At 44.5% G+C, this 20,672-nt stretch overlaps 1 protein-coding gene across 3 annotated transcripts in view; it reads left to right on the forward strand.

Moving 5' to 3' along the window:
• MED23 (mediator complex subunit 23) overlaps positions 1–19,517 on the forward strand; it is a 467,463-nt gene extending 447,946 nt beyond the window's left edge. For all 3 annotated transcript variants that reach the window (XM_085611580.1, XM_085611579.1, XM_085611581.1), the window contains 2 exons: positions 12,960–13,091; positions 18,684–19,517. In XM_085611580.1, coding sequence (XP_085467706.1) covers positions 12,960–13,091; positions 18,684–18,857 — 306 coding nt within the window. In that variant the 3' untranslated portion in view covers positions 18,858–19,517. The remainder of the gene's footprint in view (positions 1–12,959; positions 13,092–18,683) is intronic.
• Positions 19,518–20,672: the final 1,155 nt, after the last annotated feature.

Raw genomic sequence — 20,672 nt, forward strand, 5'->3', positions numbered from 1 at the left:
TTATCTAGTGTTGAACTCTGACTTTGCAAGTTGTTTTTGATCGAAAACATCTTTTGCAGTAACAAAGTAACCTGTAACTCCTCACTTAGTCAGCAATGTGCATGTATTCCATTGTTAGATTGTTTTTGTTTGGCATCGGGTTCAGACACATACCATAGAGAATCTTGGGCTTGTCATGTTCCAGGTTCATTGCTTAGGCCCCTACAGTAATACTCCTAATCCCATCATCAACAGACGTCTGGAGTACTTGTATCCATTATCTTTTATGCTTTGGAGACCACAGTAGAAGACAATGTCACTGACCCTCGGGCTTCGTTTCCATTCCTTCTATTCCTTCCATCGGTTATGAAGGCATAAAGGGTGATGAAACATACCCCCTTAATGGCATGCGAAATACCCCTAGACCAACCTCCACAGGGTGTGCAATCGTTGTCTCTCTCCCGAACACAAAAACCCAGAGTATACCTTATCCTATTCCTGGTTTTTCACTGCAAGATAACACTCTGGCAGTGGAGAGACCCCCTGCATGCACATAAATATGCAAAGGCATTCAACTTACTTCACACCAACATCTTCGGTGAGGGGAATCTGCGTGGTGCCATTGAAGTGGAGGAGGATGACCGTGAATCACAAGCCCTGCCTGCACAACTGCCTAGCCCAGAGTTAATTGACTCCGGCTTCTCCAAGCCATAAGAACAGTAGTAAGACTGTGTCTGCTCCACCCCCCCCCCCCTTTCCCCCCTTTCCCCCCCCAGCCTACCCTCAAGCCAAGTCAATGCAGAGGACCGTGAATATGGCTGAACCCAACATGATGAGCCTTACCAAAGGACACATGACTCAACCAACACCCTCAATTCCCATCGATTGTCACCAAAAAGCCAAAGCACTTTTTGAGGATGAGGAACCCATCAGTGTCGACACAGCATTCTTCAATGAAACCAATGCCAGCCTCAAACAGCTCAGAAGACACTGCATTGCCAAAAACACCATCGGGACGAAACCGCCCTCTGTTGCAGGTTCCGATGACTTTCAGAAACCACAGATGGAAACACTGTAGGAAGAAATAGATGATAGGCAAAAGTGAAATTTCGTCCAGCCCAGACAAGGATGATCACCTCTAAGGATCTGAAGACCTCGGAGCCTCTACAAAAAAAAAGAGGTGGCTGGCCTTTGAAGAGGAGCCCACAGTGATACTCCTTCAGACCCTCTCCCACAACCCAAAAGGTTCAGAGAGGCAACAACTACCCCTGCCACCTTGTATATCTCCTCCTCCTCACTACCACTAGAAGCGCCTCCACTGCTATCACTACCTTCCCAGTCCCCATCTTAGTCCCCACAATCTTACTCGGATAGAAGTAGCCCCAGCCCTGTCCCCCTGAGGGCTACGAGGCACCTTTCTATCCTAAATCTACTGAAGACCCTCCAGGGGATGCATACCTAAAGCCAGTTCCACTTATGCACTCTCCCCCAGATGAGACAGTCCTGTTTGTAGGGTCATACAGAGAGCTTCATCATACCACAAGGTAGACCTGCCCACAACCTTATGGAAGAAGACTTACACAGAGAAACACTCCAAGTCAGAACGCTCAATTCGGTTTCTTTCAGTGCGCAAAGGGATGTGTATGCCTGACATGGACACTTTCAAAGAGCCTTCCTTTCAAGACCCCAGTGGTTATTCTGCAAGTGGAGAAAAAATATAAACACTCTCGCTCGGATCCTACTTACACTAAGGTATGCATTTCTCCAGACACTCTGGTGGTGAAAATATATAAATGGGCTGCTGTACAGGCCTCAGTGGATTCTCCCCAGCCGGATAAGGAGAGCAAAATAAATCATTCTACAGGCAAAAGGGTTGTGAGGGAGACCGCCATTCATTGGTGGGTTTCTAACTTTGTGGGTCTCCTCTCATGGTACAATAGAGCACAGTGGGAGGAGATGGAGGGTTGCTACAACACTTCCTAGAACAATTTAGGAAGGGGTGGAAGAAATTGTTTCAGAGGGCAAAATCATCTCCAGTACGAAGTTGTTTACTAGATGCAGCTGATACAGCAGGTAAGGAGGTGAACACCTCTGTCATCCTATGACGACACTAATGAGTGTATATGTGGTTTTAAATGAGAGGTGCAACAGCATCTAATCAATCTACCTTTTGATGGTGAACACCTCTTACGTCCCCAAGTAGACCAAAGGTTTGAAAAATTATAGGGAGGATATGAAATTACCAAGAGTATGTGGACCTATCAAACACCATAAACTAGCGGCTTCTTCTGTAGACAACAGTAAGGTGGTGCAGCAAATGACCCTTCTCCAGAGCAGCTTCAGTCATACCAGGGAATGCTGTATGCCTACCACCAACAAGGACAAAAACAACACTTGATGGATAGAATGCAGAACAATGTCATACATTCACCCCAGTACAGAGATCTGGGCCTAAATCCATCGTTTTTTTGCTCACCATGCCATTCCAGTTTGAACCCAGCCATTTACAAATCAGTCTTGACCCTGTGCCTCATGGGAACAGTCCAGCCCGAACTGCCAAGCAAGGTCCTCCCTGGACTGGAAGCAAGCATCCTAGGACCGGTTTCGGGGTTTCACCCCTCTTCAGCTTGATTCCAGTGGCATGGAGAGCACGGGACTCACATCTGAGCATACCCGTCCCACTCGGGGTGGCAAATGCAAAAACAACAGTTGATGGACAGAATGCAGAACAATGTCATACATTCACCCCAGTACAGAGATCTGGGCCTAAATCCATCGTGTTTTTTGCTCACCATGCCATTCCAGTTTGAACCCAGCCATATGCAAATCAGTCTTGACCCTGTGCCTCATGGGAACAGTCCAGCCCGAACTGCCAAGCCAGGTCCTCCCTGGACTTTCATTTCCTTTGGTATCGCTTTGTTCACCCGTAAGTTGGCAGGGTATGCCCAGACGTGGGTCCCTTGCTCACTTTGCCACTGGATTCAAGATAGTCTGGCTGACGAGGGTTATGAACCCGAAACCGGTCCCAGGATGCTTGTTTCCGGTCCAGGGAAGACATGGTTGGCAGTTCGGGCTGGACTGTTCCCATGAGGCACAGGGTCAGACTGATTTGCATATGGCCATGTCTGAACTGGGGTGGTGGAGTGAGCTAAAGAATGATGATGGATTAAACCCAGATCAGTTGACTGGGGGTGAGTGTTTGATTTGCTCAAACGCTCCGTCGATCATTCCCTTTGGTACCACCAACAAGGAGGCAGAGCCTACAGATGTGGATTATATCTCTAACAACTCCAGCATTGGCAAGGATAGAGGTACTCCCTCTAAGGGAGTGTCCACCTCAAAACACTGACATGCCTCTTATCTCCCCGATCACTTAACACCTGTTGGTGGGAAATTACAGTGATTTCTTGCCCGTTGAGAAGAATTCACCTCATATCATTGGGTTCTAACGATAGACTGACGAGTATTGCCTAGAGCTCCTGTTATTTTACCAAACATTCCACCCTGTCCAAACACCCTAACCACGGAATAGTGACTCCTCTATAAAGAGATGCAAGCACTACTGCTCAAGGGGGGTAGAGTGCCATTTCCCTTGCAAAACAAGGCAGAGGGGATTATTCCCTGTGCTTTCTAATCCCCAAAAAGGGTAGCTCCTTCAGACCAATCCCCAACTCCTTCAACTGATACATCCTATGAGAATATTTCCATATGACAGCCCTACAGGATGTCTTTCCCTGCTGCAGCAAAGCATCTTCATGGCCGCTCTAGATCTGAAGGGTGCCTATTTGCACATAACCATCTATCCCGCTCATCTGCGCTACCTTCATGTCAGGGTAACAATAACAGTTCTAGGTGCTACCCTTTGTGGTTTCCACAGCCCCAAAGATGTTTGCAAAATGCCTTGAGGTCTTAGCTGCCCACCTCAAAATAGGGGACATGTATATTTTCCCATATCTGGACATTTGTCCAGAGCGTGGTCAGGCATCTGTGTCTAACACACATCCAAACTCCCATCTCCTTGCTCCACAGCTTAGGATTTACAATAAGCGCCATCGCATTTCACCTTAAACCGCCTACAAATTCATCCTTTTCTAGGATCAATTCTCAATGCTGTCACTGGCAATTCGTATCCTAACACTTTGCTAAATTTCCAGTAGTTTCTACCTCCTTTTCAGCCAAATCGTCTTCCAGTCGGAACAATGATGCATTTCAGGATAGTTCTCCATACCAGGCTACATATGCTCCCATTGCAGGAATGCCTCTCAAGATATTGGTCTCAATCTGAAGGTTATCTACAGGATTTAGTGTTGATAAGTGCCGGTACCTATCACACTTTGCTGTAGCGGAGAAGCAAAAACCTGTTACTGGGCAGCCCCTTTAGAAACCCCATTCTGCAGATGACCATCAGCATGGCCGCAGCTCTTGTTGGCTGGAAAGCACATGTTTAGAGCTTAACAGCTCAGGGTCGCTGGTTACTTCAGCAGCAGGTGTTCCACATCAACTTTGGAGCTTCTTGCCATCCCCCTAGCCCTCCAAGCCTTTTTCGACAGCATTCAGGGCAAGGTTGTGCTGATAAAAACCGTCAAAATAACCTACCATGTAACCCCTGCAGAAACATGGCATTACTTACTCACCACAGCTTTCAGCACTATCACAGAAGATTTGGTATTGAGCGATTCCCCACCACATTCATGCGTAGTTCCTAACGTAAGTGGACAGCAATTTTCCTAACCCGCTCAGCAGGCTGCTTCAGCAAGTCCACATTTGGAAACGTTAGCCACAGTTATTACTCCCTTATTTCCAACATGGGGGGGATTATTTAGATATACTTATTTGCCAAAAATTATATTTTTTGCCTCTAGGTTTCCAGACCCACAGTCCATGGGCAGACTGCGATAGATTAACTTTTCAGTGATATTTGCCTATGCTTTTCCTCCTCACCCACTCCTTCAGTACACAGTAAAGAAGCTATGGAAAACGTCTCTCACCTTTATTATGGTGCCGCCCACTTGGGCCAGACAACCATGGTTCTCAATCCTCCTCAAGATGTCTGGTTCTCCTCATATGCCTACACCTTGTGACCATTGCCGCATACATGCAAAACAGAGATTCCCTTTTCGGAATCGGTTATTAAAGGTTTTATGTAAGGCCTTAAAAGGATTATCCAATTCAGAGTTTCACCTACAGTCCTCTTGAATCTCTTTATAGTACTTACAAGACACATGGGTATGGTTCCTCTTCCCATAGCTGACATCTGTAAAATAATAATATGGTCAACAACACACACCTTTGCTAAGCATATTCTCCCCTGTCAGCAGGCTAAGGTTGGCCAAACTCTGCCTAAAGCATTATTTCAGCCATCTGCATCATCCACAGACTAGCCACCACTTTGGGAAGTACTGCTGTACAGTCTATGCAGTTCATGGGTTTATACATCACTACAAACTGCAAACAGATGCTTTCATGGTAAGTAACATTTTCTTTCTATCCATTACTTCTTGAGGAGACATCTGTTAGTCACCACTACAGCAACTTCTTCTTTAATATCTTGGTCACCTTTACCGTAGTCAGTGACTTTGCCATCCACAACAACTTCATGTGCAAAATATTTCTTCTGGATAGTGACATCCGCCAGCAAATGCTCACTTTCTGCAGAATGAGTAGTTCTGCTGTAGTTCTAATGCAGTCAGATCTTGGAGAGGACCTGCACCAGAAAAAGGCATTGGCTTTTCATCAGAAGAGCAAATGCAAAGATTATGCACATAAGGACATAATTGAGGATTGCAAACACTATGTTCACAGTATGTGTGCCTGTAGATAAACATGCTTTGCTTACTCCGGCCCTCTAGTGTTGGGTCAGGCATTACAGGATGTTGTTCTAAGAATCTGTGAGCCATGGGATACTGTGTGTAACTCCTCCTTCAGTCCAGAATGAATGAATGAATAATTGTATTGTTCTGTCAGTTAAAACGTACAGCGTAGCACAGTTAAAACTGGCATCTTAAGATGTAAAAATAAACTTTGTGAACTTTCAAAGATGCATACTATAAACAATATAAATCACAATCTACGATAGTTTCATTACATAGGTCTTATTGCACTTAATTAACCCTTTACATGATTTAAAGTGCATCATGCTTTTATAAAATCGTGCATAATGTCCATGGAAACTCACTCCACTCTTTAATTGTTTTTGTCCACCATTGGTTTTCTTGGACCCGGCTTTTTTTTAATCTCGACACCAACAATCAGGAACAGTCTTTGTGTGCTTGGCCAATTTCTCGACAAACCGAAAATTATTGACTGAAGGCAAAAAAGATCACACAACGGACTAAAAACTAAGTTCAGTCCTTCCTGACCTCCAGTTAAACTGCTCAGAAATGCGGGTAGTAGCGGATGATGGAACTAACACTCTTCCATTGTTGGAAATAGTGCAATGTCAAGTACCCTTAGTCTTATGACCAGGGAGTCTGTAACCTTTGTTTCTCACCTAAGCACAGCGAGGCCTCCTGCAGGTCCTGTTTTGGTTTTTGCTGCAAAAAGGCTCTGAGGCACAAAAGGGAAAGAATATGGGCACACTTAAAGATGCAGCAACAGTTATCCACGAGACACTGGATATCTCTTCAGTGAACAAAGTCCCCTTGACGTCAAGACAGAGGAGGCAGGACCCACAAAGTACTGGTACACCATTTGACATCTTGCCCTCAGAACTTCTCTTCAGGTGCCTCAGAGGGAGAAGAACTCAACGACACCTTCAATGTCAATGTCTTTTGATCCAAAAAAGAAGACAACACAAAGGGCCGGCATAAGTATCACACATGCGCCAAGTGCAGCTACTTCAAAGCCCCAGCCACCTGAACGCCCTTGTGACAAAGCCTAGCACCTTTCCTGGGTGACTCGGGCGCCGAACCCAGACACTCAAGAAAGAAAGCCTCCACATCCAGTTCAGCACCAATTTTGGGCTCAGGTCGACATTGAGATAACACTTCATAGTCAAGCAGTCTCCCATGAAAAATTATTAAACACCACTACACCGCAACACTTTTGCCCATGAAAGCCACAGATGCACCACCTTCAGGGCTGAATTGAGTGCCGAAGAAGTACTCGATTACAAGTACTAGGCCCTTACGCCAAATTCAGAGGGATCTAAGGCACCCATCCAAAAAAGACTAGCAGAAGAACTGGATGATAGACCATATGTTAAACCATAGTTGATTTTTATCCACCCGGAGATAGAATACATTTCCGCCAAACCAACCAAGGGAAAATCTCAGGGTAAGTTGCCTTCATTACTCAAATAAAGGCAGTTTCCCCTCAGGTAAGAACAGCCTCATGCGGACCTTGGCACCCACTGCTTAAGAGACACGGTTGCAAGCCCTCCCCTACTACCTTTTACACCAAGGCACTTGCTGCCACGTCACCACCTCCACCATGCCCTTATTCTGCACCCCTCCACCAGAGTCTCCAGAGGGTCAGTCCACTCTTCTAACTCAGAGTCTCATTATGTGGAGGTAGGCCCTTATGATGAACCTGCTGGGGCAGGAGCTGGGGACGGCCTGTTGACGTCTATACTGTTGGCATGCAAGATGAGCTGAACCTTGAGCCTTCTCCAACCAGGCCATCTCCTCCTCATGATACTACTCCATATCACGCAGCTATTCAGGGTACCGCTCACCTTTATTAGGTTGAGATTCAGGTCATTCAAGACAAAGACGTTTTGGTAAACTGAGCACATATTTCAGTTTTTACCAGTGCTCATGGGCATGCTCAAAACAGATCTCAACAACTTTAAGGATCCCATCAAAGCCACTTTAGTTACGCCACAGGTAGAGAGAAAATTCAGGTCATCTCCCAATGACTCTACATTCGAGGACAATGGCCCCTCTTGATTCCTTCAGTGGTACATACCGCAAGGAACCGGGCATCCACCCAAACAACTGAGAATGCAGCGCCTCTAGATCAGGTGAGTGTGTCGACACTGCTAGCAAAATAGTTGCAGTAAGGGCATCTACATAATGGTAAACCACCGATTCGGTGGGATTGCTACCCAGATATGATACGTACCGTTGGTAGGAAATGAAGTCTCTTGTACAGCACTTTCCTGAGACCCATAAATGGACAGATAAGAAACTAGAGGCAGAGGAAATAAAAAAATTCCAACACAAGTTTCTGATGTGCCCTAGACATGGCAGATACTGCTTCCCATGGTCTAATCACTAACATTCTGCTCTTTCAACATATATGACTTCGCGTATCAGGTTTCAAACTAAAGGTGCATAAGTACCTTCATAACATCCCATTCACTAAGTCGGTGGTTGCACTACGTTTTGCAACACCAAGAGGCTCCTTTCTTTGGACCTATACAAGAGCTTGGTACAAGACAACGCCCCTAGATCAGGTACCGTTCTACCACCATCACTTTAAAACCGTGTGGGGAAGGAGAGCATTATTAAATGTGATCCAGGACACATCCTCCCCAGGTAGCATACCATTCAAACCTATGAAACGTGCTGTTCCACAAAACCACCACTTCTCAGTTGAGTCAATAAACAAGTGTGGTCATGGAAGGTATCCTTGTAAGGATTCAACAGTCCTCTTCCACCGAAGTGGCATTTTATCATCGAACTGTGCTCTTCACTGGATGGGTGCTGCAGTATCCAGCTGGCCCCACAGCGGGCTCTATGCCAGTGATCTTTCTCCATACGTCCTCCCCGGTATTTGCCACCACAAAAATGGTGCACTTGGTTGAGGGGAGTGGTAGATTGGAGGATTACATAGTTAAAATTGACTACAGGCAATCCTTGTTCAATAGTCTTTTTATTCCCGGCGTATGTCTGTGTCAAGAGTAAAACAAAATAGTGAACCAAACGGGCATAACTGTGAACCCGTGGTTCCACCGTTCGGTCAACATGTGTCATGCATGGATAACCAGGCATTGGTCAAAGGCATTTATTTAGTACTGAATAATCTACTGGCTAGGTTTTAATGCCAATAATGTAAAGAAGGTGCCTCTGTATTATGCAAATAATAACAAAAATAGGTGTGACAGGCAAAACATACATAAGATCTCACTTAATATCCTTGGTCCCCCATGAATGATTTGGTCGTGATGTCCAACTCTCTACGGTACCTGGAGTCGCTTCCCTAAAGTCTGTTAAGTGTGATGGGAGAGAGGTGAGGATCTTACCCTACTTCCGAAATCCCTGAAAGTCAGGGATCCACAGGTATTTTGGAAGCAGGGTAGGATACTCACTTTGCTCCCATCACACTAAACAGGCTTGAGGGAAGCAGCTCGCAGTAGCCATAAGTGTCTCAACATCATGGCCAATTTGATCATAGGGGCAGCAGGGTGAATCTTCTAAGAAGAGCTCCTCCCTTTTTTATGGCAATAACAGACACACTTTTGGGCACCTTGGTGAAAATAGAAACTTGCCTCCTATCTGCCAGGGAACCCTTCTATGCTTCTACAGCATTCAACATGCTACAACCTCGTGGTTCAGGCCTCCACCAGTCGGCTCATCCCAAATCTGTTTCCAACCATCTCGCCAAGCAGGGAGACTAAATGCATGGAGTCATTAGGAAAACCAAGTCTTGCCCTCAAGTCTGTAAATATGAGTTGCCTTCTGGGGCATTACTTACATGCATTGTGGGATATGGTGGCTGATATCTTACCTGCAATCCTAAATGACATTTACGCCAACCTCCGAAAGATAACTCAGGATGGCCAAGATGAAGCGAAGGATGTGATCAGGTTGGGTGGGAGACTGCTGAATGGGTAGGACAGGTGTTAGCAGCGTACTGCTTTGGCATTACACATGAATACACTCTACAGGATTTTCTGATGATGTGTTTTCTAAAAGGGCTAACCCATATGTTCGCTCCAAAACTCTCTGTGATGCCCCAGTGGGACCTTAGTATGGTTCTCACATTTCTACCAATGCACAGTTGCCCTCTGAGGTTACTCACGGTGAAGACAGTGTTCCTCAGTGCAATCACATCAGGTTGTCGTGTGAGCGAAGTGCAAGCACTCTCTATCCAGGAGCTTGTACACCACAACACCACCTTCCTAGACAAGCTAGTGTTAGGGAATAATGTAGCTATCCTCCAGAGAATTGTAATGCCTTTTCACACTAGGCAGTCTATTACCCTGCCAGTGCTCTTCGCTCCATCACATGCATCCAGGGAAGAAGAGAGACTACATCGCGTAGATCCAAAGAGAGCTCTGAGCTTTTACAGCAATGACAACAAAGACAATTGGCTGGATTATCAGTTCTTTGTAGGTTCTCTAGGACAAAGAAAGGAATTGCTGTGCCCAAGTGGACCATTTCCAGATGGATCATCCTTTGAATAAGGACAAGCTACTGACTGGCTAAGAAGCAATCTCAAGAAAGCCTACAGGCTAATACCAGCTGCTACCACCGCGTTGGTATCGGACTACCTATTCTGGACATTCGCCGTTCTGCAACACGGGCACCAGTTCACATGTTCACAAAACGGTTCTTCCAGGATAATCCGGTCTGGCGAGAGGGGCACTTTGGCCACTCAAACTTGTAAGATTTCCTGGTCTAAGCCGTTTCACAGACTCGCCACCAGGGACGGTACTGTTTTGGTATCTATTCACGAGGAAAGGAATTAGGGTTAGAAGTGTCCATCCAAAGAAAACATCACTTAATGCTCTTTTTGGTGGCTACTCTATGTAAACACAGATTTCTCACTGATCACCGTTTTGGCAGATGCACTCTTTTAGTCCATACTAAAAAGATTTCAATTTAGGGATCTGCACACTGGCATAATCTGATTATTAAGGCCGCCACATCTGACCCCTTGGGCAGATATCGCAAGGAAACTGAGGTCGACACTCTTGAGGTGGCAGTTATTTTGTGGCCCCAGCGTCCTTTCCGGGGTAGGACCAACCAGACACAGAGCCACACAACGCCACCTACATGCGCTCAAGGAAATTAATGAGAAAAAAATCTCTTTATCCAGTATGGTGCCTTGGTGTATTAATAAAGGAATCTACAGTTAGAGTATCTACCAGAAAGAACATTACCGAAAGCAAGTAACTTGTTTCTCTTCCATAGTACTTCCCTTGGTGATAATTCACGCTAAAGAATAGGGGCCTGGGCTAGCCCACATCCAGGAAAAGCAAACTCTTCCCTCATTCCAAGGTATTCCTCGTCGCTCTCCCACACTTTTTCATAATTCATTGGGGAGAGTGAAAGGGGTGAGAATTTCCCAGTCCCCAAAGATTTTCAAATAGATTTCTTAATGCAGACAGGTATTTTCTATTCTAACACAATGATTTAAAAAGATTGATGGCACAGCTAATGCAATTGCATGAAAAACCCTTTTCTCATTTGGAGCACAAGGTCATTTGTGTTAGTAAAATGGACTGTGCAGTTGTCAACGAAGGAGGAATACAATCGAGATGCTTCTTGCTACAGAAAATAATAAGAGGCTGGCAAACTACATTTTCAAACAAGTTTCTCAGTGAACGGTACTTCCACAGGGTCCCACTGCAGACGATCATCCCACTGTTACTGAATTCTTGGCAGCCATAGAGTTGAAAAAGGCATATTTCCATTTCCTGAAAGCATAGCAACTAACTCTGATAGTGTTCGCACCTATTGTCGGGAATCCATCTGTCAGGCTATAGTACAGCTAAATGATATCTTTATGTTGGTCTTTGAAAATAACCAGGCATTATTCAAGTTTGTTGAAGCTTGGGAATGTGCAGCTTCTAAAGGTTTTATTCTAGCTAGTTTGGAATAAACTATTTTACCCTCTGCTATATTTTTATATAGAAATTAGCAGAATGAAGTAAATACAGTACATCTGTAGGGGAGCAAAACCTACAGTATCCCCTTGCTTCATCCCACTTACTTTTACACTCCCACATAACCGATATACAAGCCTAATGTAAGGGGTGGTTGAATCTGACTGTCACTTGAGTAGGAATAGTAAAACCTCTGGATAGGTTGAGAGCAGGATTTTTTAAGAGGAACCTGCGTTTTAAAACTGTCGGATAGCCTCCCTTCTGTACACCTTCCTTACTTCTTTTAAGAACACAGTGGTGAAAGGAAGTCAGCACAGTTCTTTATTTGCCCAGCTTTGACCACAGATTGATGTTTCTAAGAACATCAGTTAATGTCTCAAAATCTCCGAATGTTCATTAAAGTTAACCAGCATCTGCTCCTTGGAGCGACGATCCTCCATTCTCAACCAGGCAGTCTCAACCTCACCCTAATACATGAACAACTAGAATTTGAAACATTTTAGCTCTGTAGTAGATGTGGGTAGGATTTGAGATTCGGTTCTTTCTCTGTTTTTGTGGAATGTTAAAACTGTAGAGAGAGCTCATGTGACAGAAATGCCGACTAGGGCTTATATAGTCAAACAATGTGGAATATTGGGAATTTTCAGAAATGACAGATATTTCTGGAAGTAAGTGTGGTGTGTGTGTGTGTGGCTGTCCAGCATGTCTTGGAGAGTCATGTTCCATGCTCTCTCCTGGCCACCTGATGTTGTGTGAAGGACACACAAGATGTACCTTTCCTTACCTTTCAATGTTTAACTCAACTTTGGCTAGCACAGAGTTCAACACAGTCGCCTGAATGCACCACAAATGTCTAGATCTGTAGTGACAGGTAAGAAATGTGGTTAGTTTAAGCAATATAAATTAATCTTCCAGGCTACGTTAAGTTGGGTTAATTTTAGAAAGACTATTGGTGTAGTAAAATGATTAAATCAATTCCAAGGCATTCTGTGATGGAGCATACTCCGAATGCAAGTGACCGTAGCTATCAGGACTTGGTTATTATAATTATATCAGCATTGCAGTAGGACAGTTAAATCAACTTATTGTCGATCTGCGATTAAAGATGTATCAATTGTTTTATCAGTTTATTGAACTGGGTTTGTAAGCGTCCTTTACCATTTCAACTTAATATTTTTTGTTCTGTTTTCATACTTAAATCCAGATCGGTGTGGCGTTTTACGAAATGCTCCTGAATGTCGACCAGTGCAGTGAACACCTTAATTATATAGATCCCATCTGTGACTTCTTGTACCACATGAAATACATGTTCACTGGGGACAGTGTGAAGGACCCGGTAAGTAATTATGAAACATGTGTTTACTGTGTGCCTTTTTGTTTACTGGTTATCAGTTCTGCAGCATGAATCCTTTTCTGGATTCACATGCTGTGCATTATTACACCATCTAGTGGTTGGGTCCTGAATTGTCGGTTTCCTTTATTTATTCTCGTGGGGCGTCATCCACCACCATTTGTTGCTAGGTCCATCCCTTGTGTGACGTTGGTTGGCGCCACGGAAGTTCCTTTACATGGTAGCCATTTCAGATTCTTTTTTCCGCTGTTGGGTCTGGAAGTAAGGGGAGACACTCTAAAGTTTTGGACAAAACCCTTGAGAAAATCTAGGAATTCAGGAGGAAAAACCTTTGTCGATTGAGAAGACCCTGACGAAGGAGAGAGACCTCTGGACACCTTTCCCCATCGGGGGATCCAGACGGAGCAACGACGACGCAGATGGACCAAAATGAAGCAAGGTGGGGGCAATGGAAAATACCCCTTTCAAATTTTGCCCATATTGCCAACACAAATTTGTGCACCGTGATCCACATGACGTCTTTGAACTGTGCCTGCGATAAGGACTGTGAGGCCCGTGCTGTATTTTTTTACGCAGACCCTCAAGGCCTGTTGAAAGCAGAGGGAGGACCATCACGCAGCCATACTTGTCAGTCAGAAACAACAGCTATCACTGAGGGACTTGGGCCTCTCAAGCGACAAAGACTAACGGGTAACCGCAGAATCTACACGCGGAGAGTCGGGACGTCGAGATCCTCAAAGGAGTCGTACCTTAAAAAGGATGCCCAATGGCAGCGAGAAGAAAATGGTCAAGATAACAAAAAAACCTCAGATTCCAAGGGCCTTGAAAAGAGGGCACAAAAGACAGCCCAGACATAGAAGAAAGTGACGACCAAGGGTCGGCCACGGCCAAAAGAACCCCACGGATCCCATTCCACGGATATAAACGAGGGAAAAACAACGAAATTGACAAAGACATGTTCCGGACGAGAGGTCGCAAAGAACAAAACCATACCTTTGGAGGCAGAATCCAACACACCCAAAAAGAGGATCTCCTGGGCTTCAGACGCCAAAAGGGCCCTCGAGGTGGAGAAGAAGAAAAGACGTCTGGAGGCAGAAATGGCGGCACTCTTTCAATGAAAGAAGGAGTTCGACGAGGCGCTAAAAGATTTCAGGATTCCTGCTAAGCCCTCTACTACCACAGAGGCCAAGGATAAAAAAGAGGATACCCTCGAAGCTCTGGCAACCCCCAAACCTCATGAGGAGGACGTCAAAGAGGAACTCTATGTTCCATAAGAGGAGGAATCAACCGGAACCTTCGAGGAACAGTGGGATGACCTTGACACACAAAGCCCTGAAGAAGAAGTATGTAGCTATCCCTCGAAGGCTTCGCAACTAGATGACATGGCCTTCTACAACAGCCTCATCAAGAGAGCAGCTGATACCTTCGAGGTCCTCTTAGAGGAGGAGAAAGGAGACTTATGGTTCCTCCTAGAAACATTAGCACCTTCCATGAATGGTATACAATACCTTCCAATGCTGCCAAGAATTCTGGACCAGGGCAAGGAGGCTTTCAAGGAGCCTGCCTCAGCAAAGGGAGAAACACCAAGGGTGGATAAAAAATACAAACCCTCCACGAGAGACCCTAAATACATTCAAGGGAACTCAGTGGCTGACTCAATCATTGTTACCACAGCAAGGAGGAGGAGCAATGATCATTCCTCCACTGGCCCATCTCCAGAGAGTGAAAGTAGCAGAATGGACATGGTGGGAAGAAAGATGGAGAAGGAGGCAGCAAAAAATGAAGCATTTTGACTCTAATGCCCTCCTCAATGGGTATGGCCACCAACAATGGGATGACATTGAAGAACTAAGGAACAAGGTCCCAGCGGAAGATAAATAGAGAGCAAAATCCATTATACAGGAGGGACAAAACATAGCTAACACCTGTCTGAAATCCACTCTAGACGCAGCTGATACAGCCAGCAGATACATTTGCACAAGCACAACACTAACAAGGCCTGTCTGGCTCGGAATTTCAGGCTACAAACAGGAAGTACAAACTTCAATTATCCATAAACCCTTCACAGGAGATGCCCTGTTTCGAAGTGAGGTAGATGTATCTCTACAACAAATACAAAAGGACAAAGAGACTGCGAGGGCTATGGGGGCCCTACTTCAGAGGGGCACGTTCGAAGAGGAGGATTTAACCTCAGAAGACCCACAGGAATAGGGGTCTTCTTAATAGGGCAACAACCACAACATCAACCACAAAGCAACAGGAGCAGTCAACGATTCAACTAAGCCTTTTTCATATCTGCTTTCTAATATTTACATTTCATAACTGCACAGTTTGTACAAACTCCTAAGAAGCACATACTGAATGGAGTGTGGGTAGGCCTTTAAGTGGGCCGGGTCGTGCCGGTGCTCAGCACTTGCTGTTCTAAAAAGCAGGGGCTGAGAAGGGTCCCTATTGGGCTCTCCATCTTTGCTCTCACCCATAGGGTTAAAATAACATAAATCTCAACTCTGCATCAGTGCCACCCTTCACTGCATTTAATTTAAGTTCAAAGAGACTCGATATAGTTCTTTCAATCTCATCATTACTAAACTGAAGGATTTTCAAGGTTATATACTGCGAAGCCGTAGTTGTTGCTAGTTTATCTTATGCAACTAACAACCATTGACAAAGCCAATAGTCATGGCTTGTTATAGGTGTAATGTTAGTTGTATTATATATCTGGATGCAGTGACAGAAGCAGCAAAATACCAGTCAGGTGGCATACTATGCTAAGCACAGATTTTCAGTTTACGTATTTATAAGCCACGCCTTATACCAGACACACCCCTATAAGAGAAACCCCCAGTTTTTTTACACCCCACTTAAAGCCCTGAGTGTGGGGTCGAATTTGCAACTCACACAATGCCGACAGATCTCAACAACGTGCCGCTAACTCACTGAGCTATCTTAGCAGGCAAGGCAATAACCCGTAAGACTGTCTGTTCCTCGCCACAGCCAGCCTGGGCAAACTCACCTCAACTAAAACCGAAGTAATGTGGCCCCCCAAAAAACACACAGAAATGACAGTATTTGAAAACTATGGCTTTGTGGCAAGCAGGAAAACGATTGTTTCTAAATGTTGGCACAATTTTGTACTTGCCTTTCGTTTGCCCTCGGATAGAATGTGCTTCGGGAGGTGATCCCTCCTGTAGACTGCACAATGCGCAGGGCTGCGTGCATGTTTGTGGACGAAATGGGTGAGCCTCGTCTGAGCAACAGTCAGGGGCAAATGAAGTCAGTAGCAGGACTCAGAACGCCGTCACAAAAAGAAACAACCTCCTAAAATAAAGTTCAACCCCGAAAGCTGCGTAGAAGCAAGAATGTAGTTGCAAAATAGGCAAAATCTTATTTTGAAATGGATCTAAAATAAATATGCGAGCCTGAATTTTCAGCTTTCACAGTTTCTGTCCAGAATAAATATTGCATACATTATAAATAATTTGCAAAATGACGGTTTGCATTATTTATTTCTACCACTCTTATGATTTATCCCTTTGAAATCTTTCCAAGCACCTGTCCTTATTTTCAATAAAAACAACGTCCAAGACGCAGCATGAATATCGGATAATTCAGCTGTGTTTGAAAATCACTGACACATGTCCTAAACACACTTTCCAAGTTGATTTATAAAAACATCTTGCGGGCTACGCTTTCACACCTCACCAGTAAGCCAACAAAACACACTAGGAAAAATTATTATATTTTATCGATCACTGTCGAAGTAAACTTTGCATCTGGGCAAACCAGTGCCCTCACTTTATACGTCTTAATTTTCTTTAAAAACTATATTGTACGGACGGATCTTTCCAATTAGCTACCATGGCGCATCACTGTATGCGAAAGCAGTTGTACAATCCGACATTTCAAACTTCGCAACATGATGATGCAACTACGAGGATCAGAGGAGTCATTAAACTGTAGAAATGGAGAAAGGAAGACGAACAGACTACACAGGGAACCCGAAGCAACAGGGGTGAGACATAGAGGCAGGAAGTGTAGTCTGTGAAAAAAACACAGAAGAATGAGTTGGAATCAAGACTTGACAGCCTTGGTATTCCGACACCCTGGCACTCGACGACACAGACATCTGGCTTTGATTAAAAGAACAAGTGAAAGCTCATTAGACAAGCCCGGGAGTGGTGCGCGCGGAAACCCGATCCAGAACTGATGGCACCCTACGCGCTCCAGAGACCCCTAGGCCATGGGAGGGGATATTTAAAGGTAAGGTGGGACATACCCGAGCCTTTGGCCATTTGCGTGCTTCTTTTGTGAAAGCCTTACGCAAATGGCAATTAAATGCGTGGCTGGAAAAAAAACAACATGAGGAAAAGATGTGTGAGATGGAAAGTCCGGACTATAAGCCTCGCAGCGCAGCGCATTCGTGCTGGCTCAGTCGAGACCTAAAAAAGGGGCAGCCCTGGCCTTAATGCCCAATGTGCCAATAGACACTATATGTGCAGCTGTGACATAGGCATCTCCACACACCTTCACCAAGCATTACTGCCTGGCTATAAATATGACAAAGGAAGCTCAGGAGGGACAAAAAATTCTTCAACACCTGTTCGCAAATTTTTCCTCTTTTTACCACAACCACCCCAAGGAGGGGGGAAAACTGCTACAGAGTCTAATACACAGCATGTGAATCCACAAAAGGATTTGTGCTGCAAAACGAAATGGTTATTTACCAGTAGGAGTAGTTTTGCTGCTTTAAGAGTTTTCTGGATTCACATGAGACCCACCCACCTCCCCTCAGAGGAGGAATGCAAATAGGTGGGAGAAAAGATCATGTAAAAGGAAAATAAAGAACTAAAGACAAGAAAGGTGAAGACACCCTATTTTACCAAACAAAGAAAAGGGAAATAGAATCTGAAGATGGCTACCACACACAGGAATTTCCGGGGCGCCATCTGACGTCGCACAAAGAATGGACCTAGCACCGAATGGTTGTCCATGATGTCCCAAGGGCAACAAAAAAAACAGAAACCATTCCAGTCCCTACCACTAGATGGCAGAATAATGTACAGCATGTGAATCAAGAAAACTCTTCAAGCTGCAAACTACTCCTACTGGTAAGTAACAATTTTGTATGCTCCACACCAGTACCCATTATGGTATGGTACCCTTGGGATATGATACAAAAATGATATTCATCTCATTCAGTTAACTTGATGACTTAATTTGATGAGAGTTTGCAAGGAAACTTCTGAAAGCAGTGACTGTGGCTGCTTTGATTGCGTCTTAGTTTTGTATGCCTAACCCATCCACTGCTTTGATTCTTTGTCATTTGTCTTACAAAATATGGGGTGTTGTCCATCAGTTTCAGCCAGCACTTTTCCCTGTTAAACGTAACAGATGAAGGCTATATGGAGAGCACAAGTTAAAGGAGTTGATAGTGATTTTTCACTTAACTGTTAGTCATTCAGAGGAAGTTTGTGAAGTTCTCTCGACAGAGTAAACTATCTTGTGGCTCAACTTTTACTTTCTAAAGATATTTCAATTTACAGTTTATCCTTGTCTCTGCTTCATTTTTTTGTATAGGTAGAGAAAATCATCTGTAATCTAAGGCCGGCTCTGAAGCTCCGTTTGCGTTTCATTACACACATCAGCAAAACGGAGCCCGCGTCTGGACCTCCGCAGCCAGTCAGCAGTGGATCTCCAGCTCCACAAACAAGCCAGTCTTCAGTCAGTGTCACTCTTCCAGGCGCGCAGTGAGTCCGAAAAAGAGAATTCTCCTGAAAGGAAGAAATACTATACGAAGCCCGAAAGTGGATTCATCGAAGAGAACGATGAAGGATTGGGATCGTTTCTTTGTGGGAATTTAAGACTGAACTAACCTTGTTGCATCTACTTCCAGCAACACGCCTTAACTGTAGTTGAAGGTCGTAAGAAAAAGCAGCAAGTGGCAAAGTATGTGATCCACAGAGGATGGAGGAATTTTAAGCTTCACCAAACCTTTTAAATTGCTGCAATCAATTTTTACAGTGAAGGGAATGAATGAATTCCCTTGCAAAAGTGCTACAATTTCTCCAGACTTTCTAACTTGTACATAGTTGTGACTGTTGTCAAAGACCTTAGTGACTCTGAACTGTTGCTCTGCATTGTAAATTCTGCAAGTGGCCAAAGCTCATGCCCACAGTTCTCACCCAACCATTTCTTGGATTTAAAACGGAGTGTGTGAAAAATACTGACATTACTGTTCCCTATGGGGAATAATCATTGTGTGTAACTTTTAAAGTTACTTCTGTTTTAGTTTTTGGATAAAAAAAAGAGCTGATGCTAAATCTGATCCTGACTACATAGCGCTTTTTTATTGACCTTTGATCGCTGTTCTTATTTCTTAAATATATATATATAAATATTTTTTACAAATAATTTGCGTATTTTGTCATTTGTTAGATTTCTGTTTGGTATATCCCTGCTATGTTTATGCTGGCAAACTATAAGTAAAAATAATCTTTCTGGCCCAGTGCCTTAAACTTTGCTTAACCCTGATAAACACTTAAATCTGTCAAGTGTAATTTATTGAACGATCTATTTATGATCCAGTTTTTTGTAACTGGTTATTGTATACATTGCAGGGATTGTAATCTACCCAGACGCTGTCCAAAGTTTAACCATGTAGCTTTTAATTATAATTTATTTAAAGTACTTTCAAATCTGCATGCATCCTTGAGCCCACATTAAAGTGTGCAGGAGCAACACAACACGTTCATCAACCACTCTGCTTGTATCCATAAGAAACCTCGGTTGTCCAAACCCTTTGAAATGCTTTCTGAAAAAACATGCTTTTTAACAGTTTTAAGAATGTAAGGTGATTCTCATTAGCCCCTATTTTTAAGGTCTCGCCTACGCAGCGTGCATGCGCTACATAGGCAAAAAGACCTTTTCCGATCGCTTTGGCTTTTCAGCCAAAAACGTGCACGCATTCCATTGCCATCAATGGCAACGCATGCACGTGAGGCGATCTACTTGCGGGAGCGCGCACCGCCATATGGCAGCAATTATCGCTCCCGCAAGTGCATGTCACCCTCATCCCCCCTGCTGCCTCGCGAGCTTGTTGAGGGTTCTTATCATCATTGTACATGAGCAAGAGAAAAAGAAGAGCACACAAGTGCCTGGATGAAGGAAGCGAGTGTGTGTAATTGGTGGCACAGCAGGGCGCGGCTTACTTTTTCGCAAAAGAATCTTCGGCAGACCTTTCTCGCTGTGCCACTGCCGCGGATGTTGCTTTCACGGTACTTGTTCTGCCCTCGGCCCGTCCCTCATCATTTAAAGCTCTGTACACATGATTTGATGAGATTTCGCTGAAGCCCGAGGGGAACCATGACATTGTCTTGCCAGATCCCATCACTCGGAGCTGCGGGAGGCTTCAACCTGTGTGTGTGTTTGGGAGGGGGGAGGGGGGGGAGATAGCGGGCTCAATTTGGAACAATGGGCTATCGGACATGTTAGCAAATTGCCGGCCCCCGAAACCGGACGCTCCCACCTCCCAGGTGAATCTAACTTTATTCAGCTCCGCCATGAGTG

The sequence above is a fragment of the Triturus cristatus genome, chromosome 6 (assembly GCF_964204655.1).
Source record: "Triturus cristatus chromosome 6, aTriCri1.1, whole genome shotgun sequence".
Classification (NCBI taxonomy): Eukaryota; Metazoa; Chordata; class Amphibia; order Caudata; family Salamandridae; genus Triturus; species Triturus cristatus.